This window comes from Emys orbicularis, chromosome 3, assembly GCF_028017835.1.
Source record: "Emys orbicularis isolate rEmyOrb1 chromosome 3, rEmyOrb1.hap1, whole genome shotgun sequence".
NCBI lineage: Eukaryota > Metazoa > Chordata > Testudines > Emydidae > Emys > Emys orbicularis.
Window position 1 is genome coordinate 20,230,088 of NC_088685.1, and position 26,172 is coordinate 20,256,259.

At 44.3% G+C, this 26,172-nt stretch overlaps 1 protein-coding gene across 1 annotated transcript in view; it reads right to left on the reverse strand.

Annotated features, from left to right (window-relative positions):
* Positions 1-3,662: 3,662 nt before the first annotated feature.
* FKBP1B (FKBP prolyl isomerase 1B) overlaps positions 3,663-26,172 on the reverse strand; it is a 50,045-nt gene continuing 27,535 nt past the window's right edge. Inside the window, exons 3-4 of the mRNA XM_065401789.1 lie at positions 8,102-8,214; positions 3,663-3,791 (exon numbers count right to left, since the gene is read on the reverse strand). Of these exons, the coding sequence (XP_065257861.1) occupies positions 3,663-3,791; positions 8,102-8,214 (242 nt within the window). The remainder of the gene's footprint in view (positions 3,792-8,101; positions 8,215-26,172) is intronic.

A 26,172-nucleotide genomic window follows, 5' to 3' on the forward strand; every position in this document is an offset into this window, starting at 1 on the left:
ACATAGATGAACATCATTTGTCAGAATTGTCAGACACATAGATGAACATGATTTGTTGGGGAAGAGTCAACATGGTTTTTGTAAAGGGAAATCATGCCTCACCAATCAACTAGAATTCTTTGAGGGGGTCAACAAGCATGTGGAAAGGGGGATCCAGTGGATGTGTTGTACTTAGATTTTTCAGAAAGCCTTTAACACGATCCCTCACCAAAGGCTCTTAAGCAAAGTAAGCTGTCATGGGATAAGAGGGAAGGTCCTCTCATGGATTGGTAACTGGTTAAAAGACAGGAAACAAAGGATAGGAATAAATGGTCAGTTTTCAGAATGGAGAGAGGTAAATAGTGGTGTCCCCCAGGGCGGTGTCTGTATTGGGACCAGTCCTATTCAACATATTAATAAATGATCTGGAAAAAGGGGTAAACAGTGAGGTGGCAAAATTTGCAGATGATACAAAACTACTCAAGATAATTAAGTCCAAAGCAGACTGCAAAGAGTTACAAAGGGATCTCACAAAACTGGGTGACTGGGCAACAAAATGGTAGATGAAATTCAATGTTGATAAATGCAAAGTAATGCACATTGAAAAACATAATCCCAACTATACATACAAAATGATGGGGTCTAAATTAGCTGTTACCACTCAAGAAAGAGATCTTGGAATCATTGTGGATAGTTCTCTGAAAACATCCACTCAATCTGCAGTGGCAGTCAAAAAAGCTAACAGAATGTTGGGATTCATTAAGAAAGGGATATATAATAAGACAGAAAAGATCATATTGTCGCTATATAAATCCATGACACGCCCACATCTTGAATATGGCGTGCAGATGCGTTCGCCCCATCGCAAGGAAGATATATTGAAATTGGAAAAGGTTCGGAAAAGGGCAACAAAAATGATTAGGGGTATGGAACAGTTTCCATATGAGGGGAGATTAATGATTGCGACTTTTCAGCTTGGAAAATAGATGACTAAGGGGGGATATGATAGAGGTCTATAAAATCATGACTGGTGTGAAGAAAGTAAATAAGGAAGAACTAAAGGGGTCACCAAATGAAATTAATAGGCAGCAGGTTTAAAACAAACAAAAGGAAGTATTTTTTCACACAACGCACAGTCAACCTGTGGAACTCCTTGCCAAAAGATGGTGTGAAGGCCAAGACTATAACAGGGTTCAAAAAAGAACTAGATAAATTCATGGGATAGGTCCATCAATGGCTATTAGCCAGGATGGGCAGGGATGGAGTCCCTAGCCTCTGATTGCCAGAAGCTGAGAATCGGTGACAGGGGATAGATCACTTGATGGTTACCTGTTCTGTTCATTTCCTCTGGGGCACCTGGCTTTGGCCACTGTCAGAAGACAAGATACTGGGATAGATGGACCTTTGGTCTGACCCAGTATGGCCGTTCTTCTGAGAAAAAGAGAGAGATTTGTAGGGGCTGGTGCACAGATTGCAGGGTTCGATTTTTCATGCTGGTTTTATATTCATTCATCTGGAGTTATCAGCCCACTGATTGTTTTCTTTCTAGTATTGTAGTCTGGATTATTTTACATTCAAAATTCTATTCTAATTTTAATTTTCTTATAAAGAACCACACACACATGCATGCACATAAAACCAAAACCCACCACTAGCAATTGTAGTAAATTCTTCAGTTAAAAATCCAGCAGTATAGTTGAAAATATGTACAGTTTTTTTTAGCATGTTTTGAAAATAAGACTAAACACCAACACCTTAACAATGCCCATTTCCTTGGCTGTGCCATAGAAAAAATATGGCTGTTTGTGCCAATAACAATAAGAAGCTAGTGACGTTACCCATCAAGCCCAGCATACCAGGAATTAGTTTTGGATGAGGCAGAATAATTATATGAGGAAGGCAGTTAGCCAGTGTTAAAACTCCTGGGGCGTGGGGGAGGCTATTGCTGATTTGGGCAAGTGACAAGTGTTCCATGCCTCAGTTTACCCAAACCGACTTGCCAAATGCACAGGGATGTTATGATATATAATTATTGTTAGTAAATTGCTGTGATGTCAGTGTATGAAAGGCTTAGACAGACCTGTCAGCTGGTCACCTTTGCCTGGAATCAATGTGTCATGATGCATTGGAATTAGTTTTGATGAAGGTATTATTTCTTTTCTCAGCCTTAGTAGTGTTCTACATTATTATCAAGATGAAACCAAACAGTGAGACATCTTTCTGACGAGTGCCATCTCAGGGATGGGCAGGAAAGGGACAAACAGTAACATGTAGACGGAGCTATTGGATAGGGACTTGTGCCATGGGATGGGGTTGGAGTATGTGTCACTGTTAGATGGTTTGGAGGCGAACATGTCACTGGGGAAGGGGGAGGACTCAAGGAAGAATGGGTTGGACATGGATTAGGTTAACTACTTACGTGTTGGTGGGGGCAGCTGGTCTGATTACTTTGTGGTATTCTAGAGCTTCCTGTAGGTAGTCCAAGGGGAGAAGTTTGGTGGAAAAGGAGGCTAAACCACAGAGTGCTTCATAAAGAGATATGCAGGTTCCCAGCGAGTTCTTCCAGTAATCCTGAGGCCGTGGGGATTTGGTGGTCAGGCATCTCCATGCAGATTTTCAAAAACACTCAGCATTGGCCTAACTCAGCTCCCACTGAAATCAGCGGTAAAACTCCCACGGACTTCAATAGGAGTAGAATTAGGCTGACACATTAGCTTCTCAAAGGTATTTAGTTGCCTGGCTCCCACTGAAATCTGGGGCTGAGTGCTTTTGAAAAATCCAACCCATGGCCCATGGTCTATTTTCTGGCCAGGACTGAGGGGCACTGAGCCGCACAGATTCAGTTTGATTGGTCTGGGAGCTGGAGAGCCAGAACAAGCAGAAAGTCTGTCCAGCAGCCTCAAAGAACCCCCTTTATATTCATTATAGCCTGGACCTGTTTCTTCTTGAGCCCACAGGTCTCCACAGTGACACCAGTCCAGTTTGTAATTTTTAACAGTATTCTAACATGCCATAAGCATATTTTATACAAGAAAAGAAATCATTAACAAACCGGAAGATCAGTCAGTAGTTTCTAGAAGAACTTTTATATTAGAAAAAATGCCCATCTACGTTAAAAGTGAAGGACAAGAAACAGCGCAGAAATGGTAAAGTATCAAGATTTTATTGTTTCCATATTTTTTTTAATTTTCAAATGAGACATTTGTTTAAAACAGCAGCAAGCAAGCACGTACAAGTTGAGAAAAAAGTGGCAGCGCAGGTAACTCCGTTTGGCTAATGCCCCTTCATGTACGAGATGTACATTTGATTTCTGAGCACCTTTTGTTTGTCTTGGTTTGTGTACAGTAAGGCAGTGGTTTTTCCATAAGGAATATATATATATATATATTTAATTATCATTGTGAATTTTAATCACATGCAAATTAAATGAAATGTACAACTCAAAAATGTTACAATGGTGGAAATTTTTCTCAGAGCAAAGAAGCTTCTAATAGAAGACAAATATGGACACAACAACTTTAAAAAAGAGGGAAAGGAATAAACAACCTAAGAGCAGGCTCTATTGGCATGACAGCTCAAGCAGGGAAGATTGCGATTCCAGTGCGGCCTCCTCTTACCAGAGGGAAGGGGAAAAGAATGGATGATTATCAGCAGATGTCTTCACCCGGCTCCCATGAAAGGCTTTACTCTAACCTGAGCAGCTCCACGTCGAAGATGAGGGTAGCATTGGGAGGGATGACTCCAGGATGGCCTGTGGCTCCATACGCCATGTCAGGCGTACAGGTTAGCTTTGCTCTTTGTCCTAAGCTCATCTAGTGTTTGGGAGTTGGAGAGGGGGAGGGAGAAGGGGAAAGAATGTGTTAGGAGAAATACAATAGTAAAGTCACTAGTAAAGAGGCAGATTTGCAAAGTCAGTGAGAGTTTGGCCCCTATCTCGCTTGATGCTTTTGTAAATCTCACTAAGTCCTATTTGCCTCTTTAGGCCCCAAATACCTGTATAAATCTGGTCCCAACAATTTAGCCTCAGATCTCCTGGCTCCCAGTCCTGTTCCTTTACCACTGGATAACGACCTCTCATTGGCAATGTCTAATAATCCTCTAGTGCCAGTTTTGTAACCCGACAGAATACCCTTTTGCGCCAGCGTAGGCCCACATTATTTCTTTATTTAAGGCCTCTTCTGAGCTGCAGAGCTCTTGCAAAACCTGCTGACTGCAATGGGAGTTACGGATACCTGACAAGTCACAAGAGGCTCTCAACACCTAACAGGATCAAGGCTCTGGATTCAGAAAGCCCCAACTCAGTAAGACACGTAAGCATGTGCTTAAATTGACTGGGATGCATGTGGAGAAGTGCTTTGCTGAAGCCACCATGTGATTTCCAGAGTGCTTTGCATCTCCCATTTTCGTCGACATCATTGTCTTCAATGTTCAGCCCATTAACCTCTCTCTGCCTGTTTCCCCGTCTATCCAATGGGGATAATGCTACCAACCGCCCTCATAAGTGTGTTCCAAGGTTTAATGTGTTCATGTTCCCAAGGCACTTTAAGATCCTGAGCTGGAAGGTGTTGTCAAAGTGTTCAGTAATTATTATTAATTCCTAGTGTAACAATCCACTAGGTGGAGCTAGAGGCTAATTTGTTTCTAGGCAGATTATTGAAAAGGATTTAGGCTACATAATTAATTTAGGGAAGGTAGTCGGGGTGTTCTGGGAGGCTATAAATTGACTTATTTGGAATCACTGCCAGAGCTTTAGCTGAGTCGGCTTCTAACAGGGATAAATCTGTTCCCCTTTTTGACCTTAAATGGTCTTTCAGATTCATGTTATTTTTGGGACCCCATCATGAGTTTTCATACTAGTCCCAGGACTAAGCATATACACATATCGTCTCTCTGTGCCAACATCTACATCACTAAACAAAAAGCATGGCACTTCCAGGACATTTGCAAACCACCACATTATTCACTCTGTGTGTTATTTCCCTTCCCTCCAACCATTTGCTGATTTGTCTAGTTCAGGGGTTCTCAAACTTCATTGCATCACGACACCCTTTCGACAATAAAAATTACTACATGTCCTCAGGAGGGGGGACCGAAGCCTGAGCCAGCCCGAGCCCCAGGGGAGGGGAAGGGGCAAAGCCAAAGCCCAAGGGCTTCAGTCCCAGGCAGGGGCCTGTAATCTGAGTCCCGAAGCCCAGGGCTAAAGCCCTCAGGCTTCGGCCCCAGGCGGTGGTGCTTGGGCTTCAGCTTCGGCCCCGGACCCCAGCAAGTCTAAGCTAGCGCTGGGGACCCCATTAACATGGGGTCGCGACCCACAGTTTGAGAACCGCTGGTCTAGTTAGTTCTTCAGGGACCATCGTTTATTCTATGTTTGTACAGAGGAATCCTGATCTTATCTCTAGGTTCTACCATAATACAAATAATACATTTTACTACTATTACTAAACCATGCAGCTTGAATGGTTGGGAGAACTGAACATCTGGGATTCCTAGAATGAACTCGTATCCTCAAGGCATTTATGATTTAAGAGATGGGAGTAATGTGGTTAGGAACCGGATTCTTGTCCATTCGTATCTGAAACAGCACAGTGGTAGGATTGTACTAGCATCTGGATTGTTTCTTATTTGCCCTGTTCCCCCACCTTGTTTTATGCATTAGTAACAAGCTCAAGCAAATCCTTCATCCAGTCTGACCTTTGGGACCCAGAAATGTGCTGTTGCAGTGAGTTCACACCCTGGCCTTGTTAGCTCTGTATATCAAACACAGCTCAGCTTCTCTTTCTGCGTAGAGTGGCACTGCAGCTAAGGTGCCTATGGGAAACATGCATTATATTAAAATAGATTGCATTTGGGTTTTATTGGGATGACACTGTAGCGAGGAGGTGTGGCCTCCCTCAGAATCTGACAGGGAGGGACCACAACACGCCCCCTGGTGGGCTGAACCAGGAGAGCCACGTCCACCCCGCCAGAAGCGGAAGGGCAGGACAGGAAGGGGAAGTACAAATGGCAGGCCCTGCAGCTCAGTTGGGCTGGAGCCACCACAGGAGATGGATGCATCCTGCCTGCTGCTGGAGCCTGCAGAGGAGCTGCTGGGGCTGCCTCCTGAGGACTGGCTAGAGCTCCCAGGATCGCTGGCCGACGAAGATGCTGAAGAGTTGCCAGGGCTGCCGCCTAAGGACTGGCTGGATCTCCCCAGGCTGCCGGCCGCCCAAGACGCCGAGGAGCTGCTGGGGCTGCCGCCAGTGGACTGGCCAGAGCTCCCCGAGATGACAGATGCAGATACACCCGAGGGGGAGAGTAGGAAGCAGCCCAGGGAAACCAGGCAACAGTCTGGTTGGGAGCTGGCCTGATACAAGGTCAGCGTGTTGCGGGTGGATCCCCGCTGGCCCAGTGGCAGATCACACTGCCGTTGTTAGGGCCCTGGGCTGGGATGTCATAGAGTTGGGCGGGTCGGAGTCCTCCCTGCCACCCCACCCCTGGGGTGGCACTACTTCCCCTCTTTAGACCAGGAGGCCTGCACTCCTCAGGCATGCCTGCCCGAGCCCCCTAGACTGTTATTGGTGTTCAGGCTTGCCTGAGCCCCTAAACCAGTGGTGGGCAACCTGCGGCCCATGGGCCGCACGCAACCATAGGTGCCGACTTCTGCTGGCGCTGGTGGGTGTTCGACCCCCCCTCTGCCCCCAGCCCCCTCCCGCCCCTGCCCTGCCCCCATTCCAACCCCTTCCCCAAAGTCCCCGTCCCAACTCCACCCCCCCACCCCTATTCCAACCCCTTCCTCAAAGTCCCCGCCCCAACTCCACCTCCCCTGCCCCTATTCCAACCCCTTCCCCAAATCCCCAGCCCCGCCTCTTCCCCGCCTCCTCCCCTGAGCGCACCGCGTTCCCGCTCCTCTCCCTTCACCTCCCGGAGCTTGTTACGCCGCAAAACAGCTGTTTTGCAGCGGCAAGTGCTGGGAGGTAGGTGAGAAGTGGGGACGCGGTGTGCTCAGGGGAGGAGGCGGAGGTGAGGTGGGGGGAGGGGAGGGGAACTTGGCTGCCGGTGGGTGCAGAGCACCCACTAATTTTTTCCGGGGCTGGAGCACCCACAGAGTCAGCACCTATGCATGCAGCACATCAGGGTAATCTGCTGGCGGGCCGCCAGACAGTTTGTTTACATTTTCACAGCCACCGGCAGCTGCCAGTGGCTGCAGTTCGCCGTTCCTGGCCAATGAAAGTTGCGAGCCGTGCAAATGTAAACAAACTGGCGGCCCGCCAGCGGATTACCCTGATGGGCCGCATGCAGCCCACAGCCCGCAGGTTGCCCACCACTGCCCTGGACTCTCTAGGTGCTCACCCTTACCTGAGCCTCTCGACTTTATGGTGCTCACCCCTACTGGGGCTCATAGACTGCACAGCCATGCTGCCCTGATTGCAAGCGAGAGCCCTCTCATTGCTTTGCTGCCCCACCCTGACTGGGCCTGGGGCTCATAGACGGAGCACTAGGTGAAGCTAACTCCCCCCTTTGAGCACCTTTACAGGTATGCGACAGCGAGGAGGTGTGGCCTCCCTCAGAGACTGACAGAGAGGAACGGCCATGCAGCCTCCAGACACTGAAGCCTTAATGACTTGAGGGCAGCTTCCTTTTCCTTGCCCTTGGTTTAACATTGATCGTTGAACATTACATTGTGCAGTCATGAGTGGAATGTCATAGAGACTTAACAGCACAGTTCTGTATCCTGTTCAGTGAGAGTCAAATTCAGTGGAAGCAGGGCCGGTGCAAGCACTGACGAGGTGGATCTATAAGCCAACCCTCCTCTCACCTTGTAGAGGGGGAGCTCAGGAGGTTGTGAATGTTGAGTGATTTACAGACAGGAGAGGATTCCATCCTCCACAGCCCACCCGGAGAAGCATGTGCAAAGCCAAGCCATCATGATCAACCCCTGAGTTCTGGCCATCGCAATTAGGATAATCAATGGAGGACTAAGAAATATTACATTAGTATGCACCTCACCATCAGAAAAAACACCCAGGATTATAGACTGTGATTTTCACTTGCTTACCCTGATGTTAAACCATCATTATTGTACTGAACATGCCGGCATGCACTCCCGCTAAATTGAAATTCAGCCAGCATCATCCTTCTGTACCTGTGCAGCTCCTTCCTCAAATCCTTTAATGACTTCTTGTCTGCCGATCTTGAACCTGAAAGGCTTGTTTCGGTCTCTGGAGGAATCAAACTTCTTTCCGTTCTGTAGCATCCCTGCCAAAACAACACAAACAATTTCAGTCCCAACTAAGCTTGAAGTTAAGTGCTGAGGGGATGGAGTGAAGACTGATGTGTTGGTCAGATCAATCATATATTTCCTTTAAAAAAAAAAAAAGGCCAATCCAAGATTTATAAGGCAAGAGACCCTCACCCAGAGGCATCACAGGTTCTAACAGGAAGTAACTGATTGTAGAACTATATTGTAATGATTTGAGGATTCACAGACTATGTCCAAAGGGTCCACGAAAGGTTGTTGTTACCATACAACAGTTTTCAACCAGTGGTCTGTGGACCCCTGGGGATCCACAGACTATGTCTAAGATTTCCAAAGGGGTCCGCATCTCTAGTTGAAATTTTTTAGCAGTCCGTAAATGAAAAAAGGTTGAAAACCAATGAATTAGGGTGTATATTACATTTTATTGTAGTGCCGCAAACCTTCTGCCACAGGAACCCTGAGCCAAATTTGCTGTCAGTTAAATCTGTGTAAATAGGGAGCAATTCTGTTGACTTGTTACTGCAACTGGGATTATTTAGTCTGCAGAAGAGAAGAATGAGGGGGGATTTGATGGCTGCTTTCAACTACCTGAAAGTGGGTTCCAAAGGGGATGGATCTAGACTGTTCTCAGTGGTAGCAGATGACAGAACAAGGAGTAATGGTCTCAAGTTGCAGTGGGGGAGGTTTAGGTTGGATATTAGGAAAAACTTTTTCACTAGGAGGGTGGTGAAACACTGGAATGGGTTATCTACAGAGGTGGTGGAATCTCCTTCCTTAGAGGTTTTTAAGGCCCGGCTTGACAAAGCCCTAGCTGGGATGATTTAGTTGGAGATTGGTCCTGCTTTGAGCAGGGGGTTGGACTAGATGACCTCCGGAGGTCCCTTCCAACCCTGATATTCTATGATTCTATGAAATCTGCACCAGAGTAACTGACAAAAAATTTGCCCCCTTGTATGTAGGAGTAATTCAAATTATTAGAGCTGGTTGCAGAAATTTAGAGAGAACCATATTCCATTCCACCAAGAACTAAGCAGTTCAAGTGTGCATCAGTGTTGGACAGGAGGGTCGAAGCAGCAGTTAACTTTTCTGCTTTTTCTTCTTCTTTTCTTTTTGGCAAGCTCAGTCAGTATCTTGTACTTGTTCCCAGAGAAATAACCAAAGGGCACAAAGTGCTAACATGCATGCAGGTAGAGAGGTCACTCATCTGCCCCCACTCATCTTACACCTTCATTCGCCAGTTCATCATCACTGCAAAGGTACAGTTCACATAGATTCACAGCCAGGAATTTTTCACTGTGTCAGGCAAGAGCACTACCTGCTCCCCAGTAAACAACAGATTAAGCTCAGCATCTTCCTTCTTCTCTTGCCCAGGGGGAAGGACTATATATTGGGTGCATGCATACCTCTCAGTGTCCCTAATCTCAGTCCCAAAGTTACCTCAGTTCCACCCAAACTTCATGTTCCCTCACTTTTTAACTGCTGAAAATTATCTGCATCAGAAATAAACACTCTTGGTATAGAGTGTGACGGTGCACCCCTAAGGCTTTATGGAAATATGCTTATGAATGTATATATGACATAACTGGAATATGTTTTATGCTACATATGCCATGTAACATATCTCTGTAAAGGTTATGATCTCCTGAATCTATTCATCCTATTTGTATGCATGTGTCATTGTTGTATTCAAAGTTATGAATATTGGCTGTGTACTTGCTTGATTTCTAAGTAGCCTTAGTAAAGCATTTGGTCAGCTTCTTGAGAAAGGAATGTGCAAATTAAGTGCCCAATCAAGAAACACTTAAAGGACAATGAATCTTGGAAGGCTCCAATCCACATAAGAAGTCTACCTGAGGACGTTCAGGGTAGCATGTAAACAACGGCTGCTGCCTGTAAAAGTGAGTCATGCATGAATATGTGACTTGCCCGTGTGACTCCAAAACTCCATCTTGGAGCTGGACTTTGCATAGGAGAGAGGAGGGGGTCTCCACCCACAAGAGAAAGTCTATTTAAACCCCTGGGAGACCCCTCCATTTGGTCTTCAGCTGGCTAAAGAGATAGCCTCTCCACCCCCAAGGATACCTGAAAGAAACTGGAACAAAGGACAGTGTGAGTGATTGCTGGACCCAGACTAGAAGGAGACTAGTCTGTAAAAGGAAGCTTACTGGAATTCCTCTGAGGGTGAGGTTTTTATCTGTATTCAGTTTTCTTACTATAGTAGACAGACTTGCGTGTTCTATTTTATTTTGCTTGGTAATGCACTTTGTTCTGTCTGTTACTACTTGGAACCACTTAAATCCAACTTTCTGTATTTAATAAAATCACTTTTTACTTATTAATTAACCCAGAGTATGTATTAATACCTGGGGGGGGGGCAAACAGTTGTGCATATCTCTCTATCAGTGTTATAGAGGGCGAACAATTTATGAGTTTACCCTGCATAAGCTTTATACAGTGTAAAACGGATTTATTTGGGGTTTGGACCCCATTGGGAGTTGGGCATCTGAGTGTTAAAGACAGGAACACTTCTCAAGTTGCTTTCAGTTAAGTCTGCAGCTTTGGGGTACGTGGTTCAGACCCTGGGTCTGTGCTGGAGCAGACTGGCCTGTCTGGCTCAACAAGACAGGGTGCTGGAGTCCCAAGCTGGCAGGGAAAGCAGGGGCAGAAGTAGGCTCGGCACATCAGTTGGCAGCCCCCAGGGGGTTTCTGTGATCCAACCCACAGAGGTTACAGCAAAAGTCTTACAAACACTAATGGGAGGAATCCCACAGAATTTCAAATTTTCTGCATGAATAATTTCTTGTGCCCCTCACTGTGGGTCTTTGTCACACATTGATTCTGTCCCATATTTGGGCTTTGGCAGTTGGAGAGCATGGCTGTTTAGGAGACAGTGAGGAGAGAATGCTTGTGGGAAGGACAGGCTCCACACCCAGAGGTATAGTCTGGACATGAACCCCAACCTCAGAAGCTTTCTATTTCTTTCCCTGCATAGATTAACATGTTTACCCCCTAGGAATAAACATGATCTTTTGTTGAAAAAGATTTGCTGACTGTGACTGTATTTTTCACCACTGAGTCGTTCCACCAGTTTATAGTCACCTAAGAAAAGTTCCTAAGTATTTCTGAGAGAATTTTAGCACAAGAGAGATGGTGATTGGGGAGATGTGTATTGGCATTTGGTGCCATGACAGACAATTACTAACTCAAATTACAGGAGAGGTAAAGACTGATGGTTACTTTTGAGCTTCTGTTGCCACTATATATTTCAATCAGGGTCGATATTTAAAAGGCAAATGCAGGCAGCTTAGCTGCTTTCCTTTCCTTTCCTTTCTGTATTATATATACTGAATATAGAGAGAGCGCAACACAATTAATTATTTAATATGCAGCTGACATTGGCCAACAGGGACACAATAGACAACTATTCAATAATGCATTACAGTACGCCATATATCAGTGTTATGTACAACCACAAGGCAAAATGACTGAGCCTTGCATGTTGGTTGGCTTCATAGTCAAGGGAATGACATGCAAATGTCTAGTTCATTCCATAGGAAGACATTATTCTGTCTTAACTGCTTTATAGATTTGTATATTTTCAAAAGGGAAGAAAGCGTAGATTTGGCTTCAAGGCCAAAATGAGTTTCATAGGATTTCCATATCAACCGGAAGGACAGCTACAGATCCTCTACTGCCCCCTGGCCTAAAATTAAGACATTTTTTGGGGCCTAATTCTGCTACCTGTACTCATGCTGAGTAGTGCATTACTCCATGAGTAGTCCCATTACAATCAATGGGATGACTTACAGAGTAAGGTACTACTTTATGGGAATAAGGGTGTTTTAATTGGGCCATTACTGGGCATGCTACGAAACCATGCAATACATTTTTATATCAATATTTTACACAGCATGTACAGCCATGGAAATAGTTTGCATCTACCCAATAAATATCAAATATACCATTGTAGCAGATTACACAGTAATATACTATATTATATTGGGGAAGGGCTCTGTGTTCCAGATCCTTGGCTGTGGCTGAGGAATATAAAGTACAATTGAGGAGTGTGGCGGGGATTCAAGGTGGGACTACCCAAGGAGTGAGGTACTGCACCATGTGAATGTGAGTAGCAGAACCTGGCCCAAAGAAAGGAAACACCTCTAACGTCTAATCAAACAAGATAAAATAACAATATAATCAGGCATCCTCTTCCTTCTCAGTCTCCCTATCCCACCATCATGCACACATTAATCGCCCCGATCTTCCTCCTGTCCGAAGATATACATGCCTGCAACTGAGGTATCCTGCCAACGGACTTGACACTGTGTCATAGGTTCACCATTATGGTACATGTGTGTGTGAGTGTGAACACGTGAGTGAGCATCTCCAGTTACTAATCTTGGTGGATCTACTTCCTAATACAAATTGACAATGATTCTACTACATATTCTTTTCATGATAGTGCGCCAGAATGTCATATAACCTACAATGACCTTATTGTTCTGGGCAGGATTGGCAACACTTTGGTCTACCAAATCTCCTTCTCACACTGGCTGCACTCCCTTCTGAATACAGGCTGTGTTGAAAGCTTCACTCGGCAATTTCGCACACTGGATTCCCTTGGCCAAAGCTAGTGACAAGCTTCCCAAAGGTTGCGTCTAGGAGTCAGGGTACTGGATTTAGAGGCTGTCTGTATTCGGGGACAATACACTTGACCATGAAAAGAAATATTATTAATGAATTACCCCTTAGTGCCAATCTGTTAACATGGTATTTTGACCCTCGGGAGCATTCATTATTTTTAAAATACCCATCTCCCATACCCCAAATGAATGTCTTAAGAATACCCTCTTTCCTATAGCCCCCTTGCTGATAAGTTCTTTGTCACATTCAATTTACTTTATGCACAACATGGTTATGCTTCTAATGTGGAAGATCATCTTACTGAAACCTTATTGCTGTCAAACAGAGCAACCATTTAACACCTTGCAAAGGATTTAGCAACCACTGAGCTATTAAGTATTTGGGTGCAACAGAGAGAAACTCTTTGGAAAGAGTAAGACAAATACATGGGAAGAAAAGAGAGAAACATGTTAGAAAGAAACAATTATGATTTACAAAAAAGGGTGCCGACTGCCTGAGCCATGAAAGAAGACAGTCAATACACCAAGGTCACTAATAATCTAAATAAGTCAGACACAGACAATACAGTTCAAACATGATCTCATACATATATAAAACATGCACAGTGCAGAAGTCAAACACTAGTATAATCATCTTGGGCATCCAGCACTTTGATCTGTATTGGGAAATTATCTCAGAAATGTATTTTATTTAAGGGGTCACTGGATAATAGTATTAGCAGGTGTTATGCAATATCCTCTCCCCTGCAAATGTCCTGAAAGTTACTAACACACCATCTCCTCCAGTCACAGATTCCATGTTGGAAAATAAGACATGATATCACTGGCACCAGTGGGATAAGAGCACACAGGACTGCCTGGTGTCTCCCTTAGGGTTCCCAACCCTCCAGGATTGGCCTGGAGTCTCCGGGAATTAAAGATTAATTTTTAATTAAATATTATGTCCTATGATTAAATCTCCAGGAATACATCCAATCAAAATTGGCAACCCTAGCCTCACTTCAGCACAAACATCTGCAGTTTCCAGTGTAGAAGGGTGAAATAGATCACCACTTTTACGTAAGGCCCTAATAGCCTAGTCACGGATGGACAGAGACATTAAGGGTATGTCTACACTGCATTGTAAACCCGGGTCAGTGGAACTTAGGCTTGTGGACTCAGTGTTTCCAAACCCGCACTTGAGCGTCTGCATTGCATTGTAAACCTGGGCTTACAATTGCTGGAGCCAGCTCTCACAGCCATGCTAACATGTCCATACTGCACTATGCAGACCTTCTGACTTGGGTCTGCGGCTTGACCCAACTGTAACTGCAACCATACTGTAAAATGACGGGTCTAGACCCAAGTCACGGCAGGACTCAGGCTCTGACCCCCTCCCCTAGCAGGTTCCTAGGACCCAGGCCATGAAAGCTTGCTGACCTGAGTCAGACTGATTTGTGCATGGATAGAAGGAAGGCTTGGGCTCAGACCTGAGTCAGAGGGTTTAGTGTACAATGTAGACATCCCTGAGGGTATGTCTATATTCCAGTAAAAAACCAGAGCACCGAGTCTCAGAGACCAGGTCAGCTGACTTGGGCTTGCAGGGCTCGGGCTGTGGGACCATAAAACTGCAGTGCAGACATTCTGGCTCAAGCCGTAGCCCGGGCTCTGAGACCCCCCTCTTCTCCCACCCCAGCCCCCTTGCAGGGTTTCAGAGCTTGGGCTCCAGTCTGAGCCCAAACATCTACACTGCAATTTTATAGCCCCGGAGCCCAAGCCCTGCGAGTCCAAATCAGCTGACCCGGGCCAGCCGCAGCCATGTTGCGAGTCTTTTATTGCAGCGTAGACATACCTAAGACATCCCGAAGGCTACCCCGTGGGTCACAGGCAGAGTGTGATTTAAAACTCAGGACTTCCTGATATGCATCCCAAACTTATTCCTCTAGATCATTCTGCCTCAGGTCCTTCAGACTGTCTGTTTGGGGACCTGTTTAGAAGTCACTTACTGCACAGTAATGTGCATACTGACAGCACTCTATAAATAATATGTGATAATGGTTAACTCCAGCCTTTGTGTGAACCCAGCCAAGGGTTTATTAACAAAGTATATACAATATCATCAGCATTTTATGGTCTGAAGTGTCATCCTGCTTTATGACTGCACATTAGTATATCTACACCCTTTATCTTTGTCATTGGCTCCAACGTTCCAAAGAGCGCCTTAGTCACAGTGCGTTATTTTTCAAGATTGTTACAAAATCTATCATCTTTTTTTAAAATATAGGTTATACTGATCAAAGGTGCAAATCTGTTAAACTGTGTATAATTTATTCTTCCCAGCTGCTAGGAACAAGTCTGCTTTCACACAGACTAGTGTTTCCCAATCTTGTTTTCAATGTAAACAGTGCTTCATGTGCTCCAGTGCAGACACCAGCAGAGTTATCTATATCCCTCTGCCAGTAAACTCTCAGACTACATGCTGAAATACACCTCTACCTCGATATAACGTTGTCCTCGGGAGCCAAAAAATCTTACCGCGTTATAGGTGAAACCGTGTTATATCGAATTTGCTTTGATCCACCGGAGTGCGCAGCCCCCCCCCCCCCCGGAACATTGCTTTACCGCGTTGTATCCGAATTCGTGTTATATCGGGTCGCGTTATATCGGGGTAGAGGTGTACTGTCAGCTGAGACAATCTCCTTATGCCATTTTGACCAGGTTTAACTCAATCCCTGTGGCTGCTGGTAAAGGGCCAGATCTTCAGCTGGTGTAAACTGGCTCAGCTCCACTGACTTCAGCAGATTTACACCAGCTGAGGATCTGGCTTAAAGACATTTAAAATTAAAGTGAACCAAGCCCTAGAGACTATTCTGTAGGGAGCAATCCTGAAAGGAGATGGAATTGTGTGGGACTGTGATCAAAGCACGGGACTGAGAGTCTTAATGACTTGGTTCTGCCATCAACTACCTGTGGGACCTTGACCAAGTAACCAAACCTCAGTTTACCCTTCTATAAAATAGGGATTACTGATTTGACCAAGTCAGACAGTGAATCAGTGGCACAACCAGGAATAACAGTATTAATTATGAGGTTTACCCTAACTCAGGGGTCTAGGGAGACTTAATTGAGGAATACTTCTCAAGTGCCTTCAGAGCTTCTGCTGAAAGGGGCTATAGCAGCACTGATTGTTGTTATAAATAGATCTTCTCCAGCTGTAACTTTTGATTCTATGATCTTATCAAACTAACTCGGGAAAAAGTGGCAGCTGTTATCTTGACAGATGGGACCCAGGCACAGCTCTGCAGGACATTAGGCAGTAGGCTCTCTGAAGAACAATAGGAATTTCTAAGTGCTTGTTTCTATTTTCATGTTCTTAACAAGCCACACAGATTTTTCTAGACTAACCAGGAGATCACAAGCAAAGAGAATGAAAAATAAACATTTTAGGGGTAAACTGTTGAGTAGTTTGGGTCCCAAATTTAGGGAGGGGCAAATGTGTAAAGGGGCTTCAATCCAGCCTCTATCTGTTTGTAATTCCCTTTGGAGATTCATAAAATCTAGAGATAGAAAAGACCTGTTGGATCACCCTGTCCCAGATACTACAGGGCTGTTCCCTACAGTCCATTCGCCAGTGTTTTGACTAGCCTAAAGATCCCAGGCAATAGAGCTTCCACCACTTCCTAGGAGGACTTTTCCACATACGACTACATTTCAGTTAGGAAATTTGCCCTCCGGTTGTGCACACAAATGGGGCTATCATTTGTGCACATATGTCAGAGTGCTCAAAAATAGTGCATGCAAGAGACTGTGTGGACAAAACTGCACAGGTACAAACAGAGGCCATTTTTGAAATTTTGGCTCACTATGAAGAGAAATGTTTGCATGAGAACATTTTATTTTAAACTGATTTTTTTATCTTGACCATGTCCCTTTAATGTGGAAGTGTTTGTATCCAAAAGAAAAAGGAGAATTACAAAATTTACTGTAAAACCATCTTTAAAAAAATTAAAGAATAATCAAAATATATAATATAAATAACTTTACCGTGTTTCAGTGTTTCCTGCAGGTTACTGAAAATCAAAGGCAAGCTATGTTTAATTATCAGAGGTGTAATGTGAATTGGTAAAGACCCAGACTACAAAAACCCTCTGATCACATTTAAGGACAAACATTGTGACCCCACTGGATAGGAAGTAATAGGTGTTATGTGTACAAGAGACCCCAACACCTATTTTCAGTAGCTCTTTAAATCCAAAGTTGAGCTGTGATTGACATAACATAGGGGTGACCCTGCATTGTTTAGCCAGGTAAAGCTCCCGTTGACTTCAATAGAAATAAAACATGAACAATCTGTACCATCGTCCTTAGCATCATTTGAAACAAAGGGCATTTGTATGGGAATTCAATTTAGACACTATCAATAGAAGTAATAGCAGGTACAAACAACAAAGACAAAATCACAGCAAATATCTTGGTGGCATACCAGAGGGGAAAACAGAAACGAACACATGTTGCGAGTGAGCTCAAAAGGAACAACAGGAAAGCATGGCACAAACAGCAGGACCAACACACCAGTTGATGCAATGGGAGATAGGAAGACTTCAGGCTCCAAAACAAACAATTTATGGATGATGACGTTAAATGAAAATATGGAGGGATGGGGAAATTCTGCATCCACTCACAGGACTGGTTATGGATCAGAGACGGATAGGTCACTGGTTTTTATCACCCCAGGTTAGTAGAGACTGAAAGTGACTGCCATTTGAAGGTTGTCTGGTGTCCTATATGAAGCAAGTTGGTGATCTCAGTTCCTATCAGACAAGCGTCCGCATGATAAAGGTCACCACACAGTCAGCACTCTTGTCGGTCATCTCAGATTGAGACTGATCTACCCTAGCCCTTTAAGAAGGAACAAGGCCAGTGCCTCTGTGAGTGATCAGCTGATCCCAGTTAAGCTTTAAAATAGGGCACCTGGGCTTAGAGCCGGAGAGACCAGGTGATGGGGAGCCTGGGTGAGCCAGGAAGAGGCAGTGAGAGTAGACATGGGGCTTTCACTACCTGCTCCCTGGGAATAGGGAGCCCACTTGAGTAAGGTCTGCCTGAGTCCCCTGGGAGGAGCAGTAGAAGGAACCTGAGAACTGTAGAGGGGAAACACCTGAGAGCTGTAGCCCAGGGAACTGTGTTTTTATTGATTTGACCTAAGTTTGGACAACAAAACTGCATAAAAGAGACTGTGGGAAGGGCAGTGAGTCCTGGGGAAGAGCACCTTGTTACAAGCACCTTGTTAGGTACGGGATGGCATTTTTTGGTGAGAAATGCAATAGTTCTTTTTCAATTTGGGTGTAATGTTTTCTGCCTCTGTTACATAATATAGGCACAATACCTGCATCTTGCAATGACCAGGCTCCTAAACAGTCTTTAGATGCATCTGTTTGAATAGGGAGCTGCTTGTTAGGATCACAGAATCCAACTCCTGGTGCATTGCAGGCTGTCATTTTCAGTTGCTGCAGTGTCTTGTCTTGTTATGGTGCCCACTGCCAGATTATGTCATCCTGTAGCAACTTTCTCAGGGGATCCATCAAAGCTGCTTCACTTGGGATGTACTATACTAGAAATCCAGCAATCCCTAAAATCCCCTGAAGTGTCGTTTTATCTTGTGGGGGTTTACATAACCAAAAAGCAATTGGGAAAATCATGCCTAACCCTGGGAGACAGGAGAGAGAGAGAGAGGGCATCGCATTATAGAGCTTCCTGCTAGAAACGGACAGTAATGACGAATGATCATGGGAGCTCAAACCCCAAGCACAGTGAGTGTGTAGCCAGCCCCATGTTGGCTGGATCATACCTTCCTCTGACATATATAAGGGGTCTTGCCTTTTCTTATACTTTGGCAACACTAGTTCTTCTTTGATGGTGTGCGCATAGATGCGTACAGTTCCAGTTCTTTGAATTAGGTTGAGATCAGGGCCAGCTTCTTTACCCAATAGTTGTTAGACATTTTAATAGTAAAAAACTGTCCTTGGCTGTTGCTGCTGTGAAGGTGATTTCTCTTTCAGATTCTGTCCTAGAGACACCACATGTTACTAGCATAAAATTAGGCTGTCATATGCAGACTGGACCCGGAATCTGTGTTAAAATATGTGCTGGGATAATATTAGCCTCAGCCCCAGTATCGAGTCTGAATTTTATAGGAAACCTCCTTATATACAGAGTCAAATACCAAGCTTCTGCTGGATCAGCTCTGGGACTTTGGTTATCTCGACACTGTCCCTAGAAAGAATACAGGCTGGCAGTCTATTCCTGCCACAGATTTGCATCCCTTCTCTGAGGTAGATCTGTTGCGGTGACATCTGAGAAGAGTTAGGTGCGTTTCCAAGTGCGACAACTTCACAGCCCCTGTTTTTAACCATGGCATAGGCTTTGAGTCTGAGGCATATTCAGTTTGCTCGTACAGATTCTCATCAGGGCATGTTATCCTGAGCCCTAATTTGTTTAATAGCCCTATACAAGCATTTCAATGTTTTGCCGTTATCATCTTCATTTGTGTTTTTCGGTTACAATGCTACCAAACTCCTAGTCTTGAGCTCTTCCTCTCAATTCTGTTGCTTTCTTATCAATCCCACTGCTTCCAGGTAGTAGTGATGCCAGAATCTATGCTATTTGCATTTGTAGGGTTACAAGAATTCCTAAACATTGTTCAGATCTCATTCAGAGTAGGTTCATTGTCCCCTGCTTGCTCTGCTAATGTGTTAAACACTTTGAAGCAAGACTGCCTCTTTTAAATCCTCTCCTTTTTTTATCTACTCAAGAAGCCTTCATAAAGATTAGGAAGTGTTGCTCCAATCTCTTCCAGTTGTCTTCCATATTACTATCTGAAAAGAACAGGGCAGATTCTCAGCTGGGGAAAACTAGTGTAGCTTTACTGCAATCAATAGAGCTAGCCAAGAATCTGGCCCAATACTGGGGGAAACAGGCACTGATCCATATAATTGTGACTACCTCAGCATTGAATCTTAGGATGTAGTCTTAATTTTCCCCTTTAACTCCGATGTTCTACTTTCACTTCTCCTACATGCTCACAGACGCCCTGTATGAGGTGAACCCATAGCCAGATCAGGGCTGGTCACTCAGCTACAATGACTCACATCTCCAGCCAAGCCTGCGGCGACTCATCTCTCAGGTATTCCACAGCAACCTATCCCTGGGCAGAGCCCAGGTCAGATGATCCTCAGGCACAGGTCATTCTCACCGCCAGAGCTGCAAGTTAGTCAGTGCAACAGCACCACTCGGCTAGGAACCCTCCTGCTGCCTCAATGTGTTACCTGCCCTTGCGCCAGCCTCATCTGAGCCTTGTTCCAGCTCACTTCTGCCTTCTCCATGCCCTATTCCAACTCTAGTCCAGCCCTGTTCCTTACCCACTCCAGCCCTGCACCCACCTCCTGACTTCCAGACCCTTGGACTGACTCCAACCTGGCTTCGCCTTTGGCCAGCTTTTGATCCTGATTTGGCTTGTACCAACTCTGACCTGTGGCCTGTCCCCAGATCCCGGTTTCAGCGATGCCCTTGACCCGGTCCTGACTCTATGTATGGCTTCCATCCTTGGTACCTGTTCTTGCCCACTGCTCCAACCACCAGGCCTGATTGCCTAGAACCCAGAGCATGAGACCCTGGCTCCCTGCACCTGCTGTCTTGTTCCTTGCTATTTCCATGTGTTTCGGCACTTGCCAAATGAAAAGAAGACCTGCACTTCTCGCATCATACAAATTAACATAGCCCACCTCTCACACCAGGTCATGTTCTCTCATGTGGCTGAATAGCTATGGGCTGTAGTCTGAGAGTGTTCTGCAGAACCCAGAGCTCAGGAACCCTGGAAGGATCACTAACGAAAGAACAGCAGAGTATGTTTTAAACTGTAACTCTGGATTAATAACAGAAGCAAACAACATGAGCGCATTGTGGTTCAGCTGGATCCAAATTCTTCCTTCATTGGTCCTGGCATCAATAGCCTTCTGAAAAGGGAGGGAGATGACACGACACAACTCCAGACTCTTCCATATAACACTTTAAAGACAGAATATTCAGTATACTACATCTATGTAGATAATTTTTTTGTTAAGGAGACAAGATCTGTACATGAAGCATTAAAGGAGTGATGTTTCATCAGTTGGCATTGACAAAGTCATACCCCAGATACAAGATGGCCCCCTCTGATAGACTTCAGGAGGAAGGGGGCCTGTAGGACACTAGACATGCCATTGTAGGCACATAAAGATTAATTTGGTGGGAAGGGAGGCTGAGGTCTTTTGAGGGCAGTTAGGGCAATGAACCTCGCTAGTTTCATTATGATAATGAATTATTTTATGGGTTCATACAGACCCCAAATTCAAAGCAACCCCCAGGGAGACTTAGTGTAGGTGGGTTTGTTGTGTTTGTGTTAAACCATTTGACTCAAGTCTGAGTAACCAATCGAGTTTGAGTCTGTACTGATAGAAATGTTCATACATGTTCCTGAGACACTTCCACAATAAACCGTCTGAGGCAGAGCTGTGTTGTACATCTGTGTTGTACAGCTTCATTTGTGGTTGCTTGTAAATACTTGCAGAGATGTGAATTTTGACGGGGGCAGCAACAGGGAAGCTTCATGACACTGCGTGCTCATTGGCCAGTAGGTGACATTCGCATTAACTCCTTCATATTGGGAAATTGGGCAGGTCCGCTACCGACAGCAAATGAGGAGCCTCTGACTCACAGAGTGTCATAACTATAAAGGGAAGGGTAACAGCCCTCCTGTGTACAATACTATAAACTCTCTCCTGGCCAGAGACACCAAAATCCTTTTACCTGTAAAGGGTTAAAAAGCTCAGGTAACCTGGCTGACACCTGACTGAAAGGACCAATAAGGGGACAAGATACTTTCAAATCTTGGTGGGGGGAAGGCTTTTGTTTGTGCTCTTTGTTTTGGCGGTTGTTCGCTCTTGGGACTAAGAGGGACCGGACATCAATCCATGCTCTCCAAACCTTTCTGAACAAGTTTCTCATATTTCAAACTTGTAAGTAACAGCCAGGCAAGGCGTGTTAGGTTTATCTTTGTTTTCTCAACTTGTAAATGTTCCTTTTGCTAGAGGGTTTACCTCTGTTTGCTGTAACTTTGAACCTAAGGCTAGAGGGGGTTCCTCTGGGCTCTTTGAATCTGATTACCCTGTAAAGTTATTTTCCATCCTGATTTTACAAAGATGATTTTTACCTTTCTTTCTTTAATTAAAACCCTTCTTTTAAAGAACCTGAATGATTTTTCCTTGTTTTAAGATCCAAGGGTTTGGATCGGTGTTCACCAGGAAATTGGTGAAAAAGTCTCTCAAGGCTACCCAGGGAAGGGTTATAGTACTTGGGAGGGAGATATTCTGGGGGGGAGGTAGACAGAGTTTCCCAAATGACTCATAAATAATTTGGGTGGTGGCAGCAAAACCAGATCTAAGCTGGTAGAGAAGCTTAGAGGTTCTCATGCAGGTCCCCACATCTGTACCCTAGAGTTCAGAGTGGGGAAGGAACCTTGACACAGAGCAAATGAATTCACTGTAGAAACATATGCCCCTCAGCCCTTACTTGCCAGAGGAAAAGTACCAAGATGCAAACAGGATGGTGTGTGCACATGGGAGAAAAAAAATCTGTTCTGGTGCTTACTGTGCTGGCACATGCTACTAAACCAGTATGACAGAAAGTTGCCCTCGGGAAGCGCAAACCTGACCTCAGGAAATTCCTGTCTTGAAGACAGACATCATTTATTACTGAAAAAAGAACCAGCCAGGGGCAGTGAGAGGCTGACATGTTTGGGTTTAACTTTCACTGGCACACAGCCAAGTATTTAAAGAAAGGCTTAAGAGAACTTTCTTCTGGAGCCTTTGTGCCAACAATAGATGCGGACAGTACAAATATTTACAGACCTAAAGTGGGGAGAGACAAAAGGGGGAAAGCTGGGCGACTGCCCTAGCTGCTTAATATAACGGTGGCTCGTGTTGGCTTACATCACTGAAGTGACTGGGGTCTGCAGTGGCATCAGACAGGATGGAATGACTCAGTCATTAAGTCATGATACCACCAGTACAAGATGTCTTTTCACACATACTGTACTGCCCAGTCCTCCCCTTCCCAAGGGGGGTATTAATAGCTGCGTGCTCATACTGTACATACTGTAGTACCAGCATTTCCACATCAAGGGAATGTGCAGGGCTGCCAGCAGAAAGCAAAGTTTTCAAAGCAAACACAGGACAAAACTATTTTCTCTGAGGCACACAGCAGTCCTTCACTCCAAAGTGCTGTGCACTGACGACTACTCTCTCTCTCTCTCTCTCTCTCTCAGAACTGGTCTGTGAGGCCAATTCCCTCTCTTTCAAATCCCTCTCCAAGACCCACCTAAGCCATAACACCTACAAGAAATCAGCCATGACACCTACAAGAAATAGATGTCTAAGCTAAGAGGCAGATGGGGCTAGTTGGCTCTCATGTTATTTAGTTATGATAATATAATTTGAAAAATAAAAAGCAAATATTAAAAAATTAATATTTGCATATATTCAACTGCAACCTTCTCTCCTCCATTCTTCTCCACTCTCTGGGACCAGGACTTTCTCCTATTACCTATTTGTTCAGAATTTCACACAACGAGGCCCTGGGATACTATTGTGATACAAATATAATAATAATATTCTCCTCTCCCTTCAGAGGGGACAATGAGGGTGCTATGAATAGATGGAAAGCAGAATAATGCGTGGAAATAGTGCCTAGGGATTATCTGTCATATGAGTCTGAGAGCAGAATTTTGCCTTAAATCTATACAAAATGGAAACAAGCAAATGACCATTTATAATTTTTGTTTTATTGTGATTAAAAGTTGCTAATTCTTAAACTCTTACCAGGGATTACTCTGTTACCATATACACAAAACCAGATAGGACCAGTTCTGATAAAGACAATTGAAGGGGAGGTGTTGGGGAGGATCTTCACAGCCAGTAGCTTTGTTAAGATACTTTATAACTGAAGTTCATGGACTGCCATTGTCTGATCACTGCAGCAGCATGTCTTTAGTAATAAGGACCCTGAAATGAATAGCTGCCCTTGGTGGCATCAAATCAAATGCAAAACATTTTTCCTGGAAGCTTTAGAATCACTTAAAACAAAGCAATGCACCTACAAAAACAGCTCGGCATAGGGTCAGATAAGTAGAACATTACAGGAATACTCAGCAAAACACTTATATAAGAGATCATGACAAAAGAAAAAGTCCATTATTGTTTGGCTAAATAATGAAAGTCTTTAATGTCTCATATAAAGTTTATAAATTTGTCCTGAGCTCTAATTAAGTTACCCTGAACTCTGATCCAGCTCATTATGTACAAGTGAATAATTTTATATTCATCTTTTCTTTTAAAAAAATCAGTAAAATGCTTTAGCAAAAAGTTACTGTGTACAGCGGTATCATTCAGCCTTGGAGAGCTGAAGAGACACTTTGTCACTGCATAGAGTGACCAGACAGCAAGTGTGAAAAATCGGGATAGCGGGTGGGGGGTAATATGCACCTATATAAAACAAAGACCCAAATATCGGGACTGTCCCTATAAAATCAGGCTATCTGGTCACCCTATCACTGCATGGCCCTGCTGAGGGTCACAAAACAAACACAGGCCAATGTCCTGACCCCACCCACTGCAATGTTGGCCTTGTGTGACTAACACATCGCATGGCAAAGTGCCCTCAGGGTCTAAATGTGACTATTTTATGGTGCTGTATAACTCCATGTCTTCTCTCCCTCGTCTCCCCCCACACCCGGTTCTGGCTGCCTGAAGGGGAGAAGAGGGATCCTGGCTGTCTAGTTGCTAAATACTAAGTCACATGTCCTGGTCAGTATATGAGGGGCACTCTTGTGATCAGGACTCTGTTCTGCCCAAGTTCAGGCTAAACAAGAGGAACTATGATCTGATCAGTGGACTCCATGAAAGCTGTGTGGTGGGCTCTAGATGTGCGTGTTGATTTTCACTGGTCTAATGTATGTTCTAATATGTCGATCTGTTTCCCATTAAATGGTAAGTCTGTGAACTGCACTCCAAGCTGTGGGGGCATTACATTTGATGAGCCAAACTGAATCCTTCTCAGATTTTAATTCTAAGGTAAGTGTTTCATTCCTTTCATTATATTTAATGTTTTTGTTCCCCAGTGAAATATTTTCAGTCTTTGGTTGACCAGCCTGAGCCCAGACAGGACATGAGCCAGTGGGGATTATCACCAACGAAGAACTTCAAAATTATAGCTGGTGCAAGCAGAGGTCATGGGGCTTTTCTCACTCCCTTGCCTTGTTCATCATTTACTCACTGAATTTCCCTTCCATCCCCCTGGTCACATGACATGGCTGTATCTTGACAACTAATCTTACAGTTTAGAGGGCTGACTCTGTCTTTGAAACTATAGTGCTGCTCCAGGCACTAGAATGTGCTTGTATTTCATATAAGTCCGTGTATAACATACAACTTTACTTACACAGAGGCTGCTCCTTCTATATAATATATAACAGTATATATATATATATAGAGAGAGAGAGAGAGAGAGAGAGAGGAAACATACACAAAACAAACAAACAAAAATCCTCCATACACTCAATACAATAAAGCTGTGTTTTTATGCATGCATTCTGCTGATAAGCGTATACTGTACAAATCAGATGATCTTCAATGCTGTGGTTTACAATTTACACATTAATGAGAGTGTGGGAAATTCCTGACATAAATATCCAGACCCTGGCTATAAGGCTGCACCTCCATGTGTTCTTATATATATGGGACTAAAACTGCAGAGGTGCTAAGGTGCTCAGTACCTATATCTCTCACTGGAGTCAATACACAGCTGCTCAGCTGCCCTGAGGATTTGGCCCCCAACTAGTTTCCCACATTACCAGTTATTTAAATCCTGAATGATCATCGATTTTAGCGGCTATAACATTTTTCAATTGTGACCATTTAATTTCATAACTCTCTGGTGAATTTCTGAGTGTTCTATCCATAGTGGGCATTTTTATTGTACACAACCATCCTTGAACCAGAATAAACTATTAAAACGTATGATTTTTCCCATAACAGGCTACGGCACCGACGTGTGTGCAATATGCAACCCATATAAACAAGCACACTCCGTCTGGAAGCACCCCACCATACTGCACATTAAGCAACACTGCTGCAAAGTGGAGCTGAAGGTACAACACTGCTTCAATCGGCTAAAATTAGCTACTGAAAATAGCAACTGCTACAGGAACATTAGAACTCACTGTGCCTGCACTAAACTGATGATGCA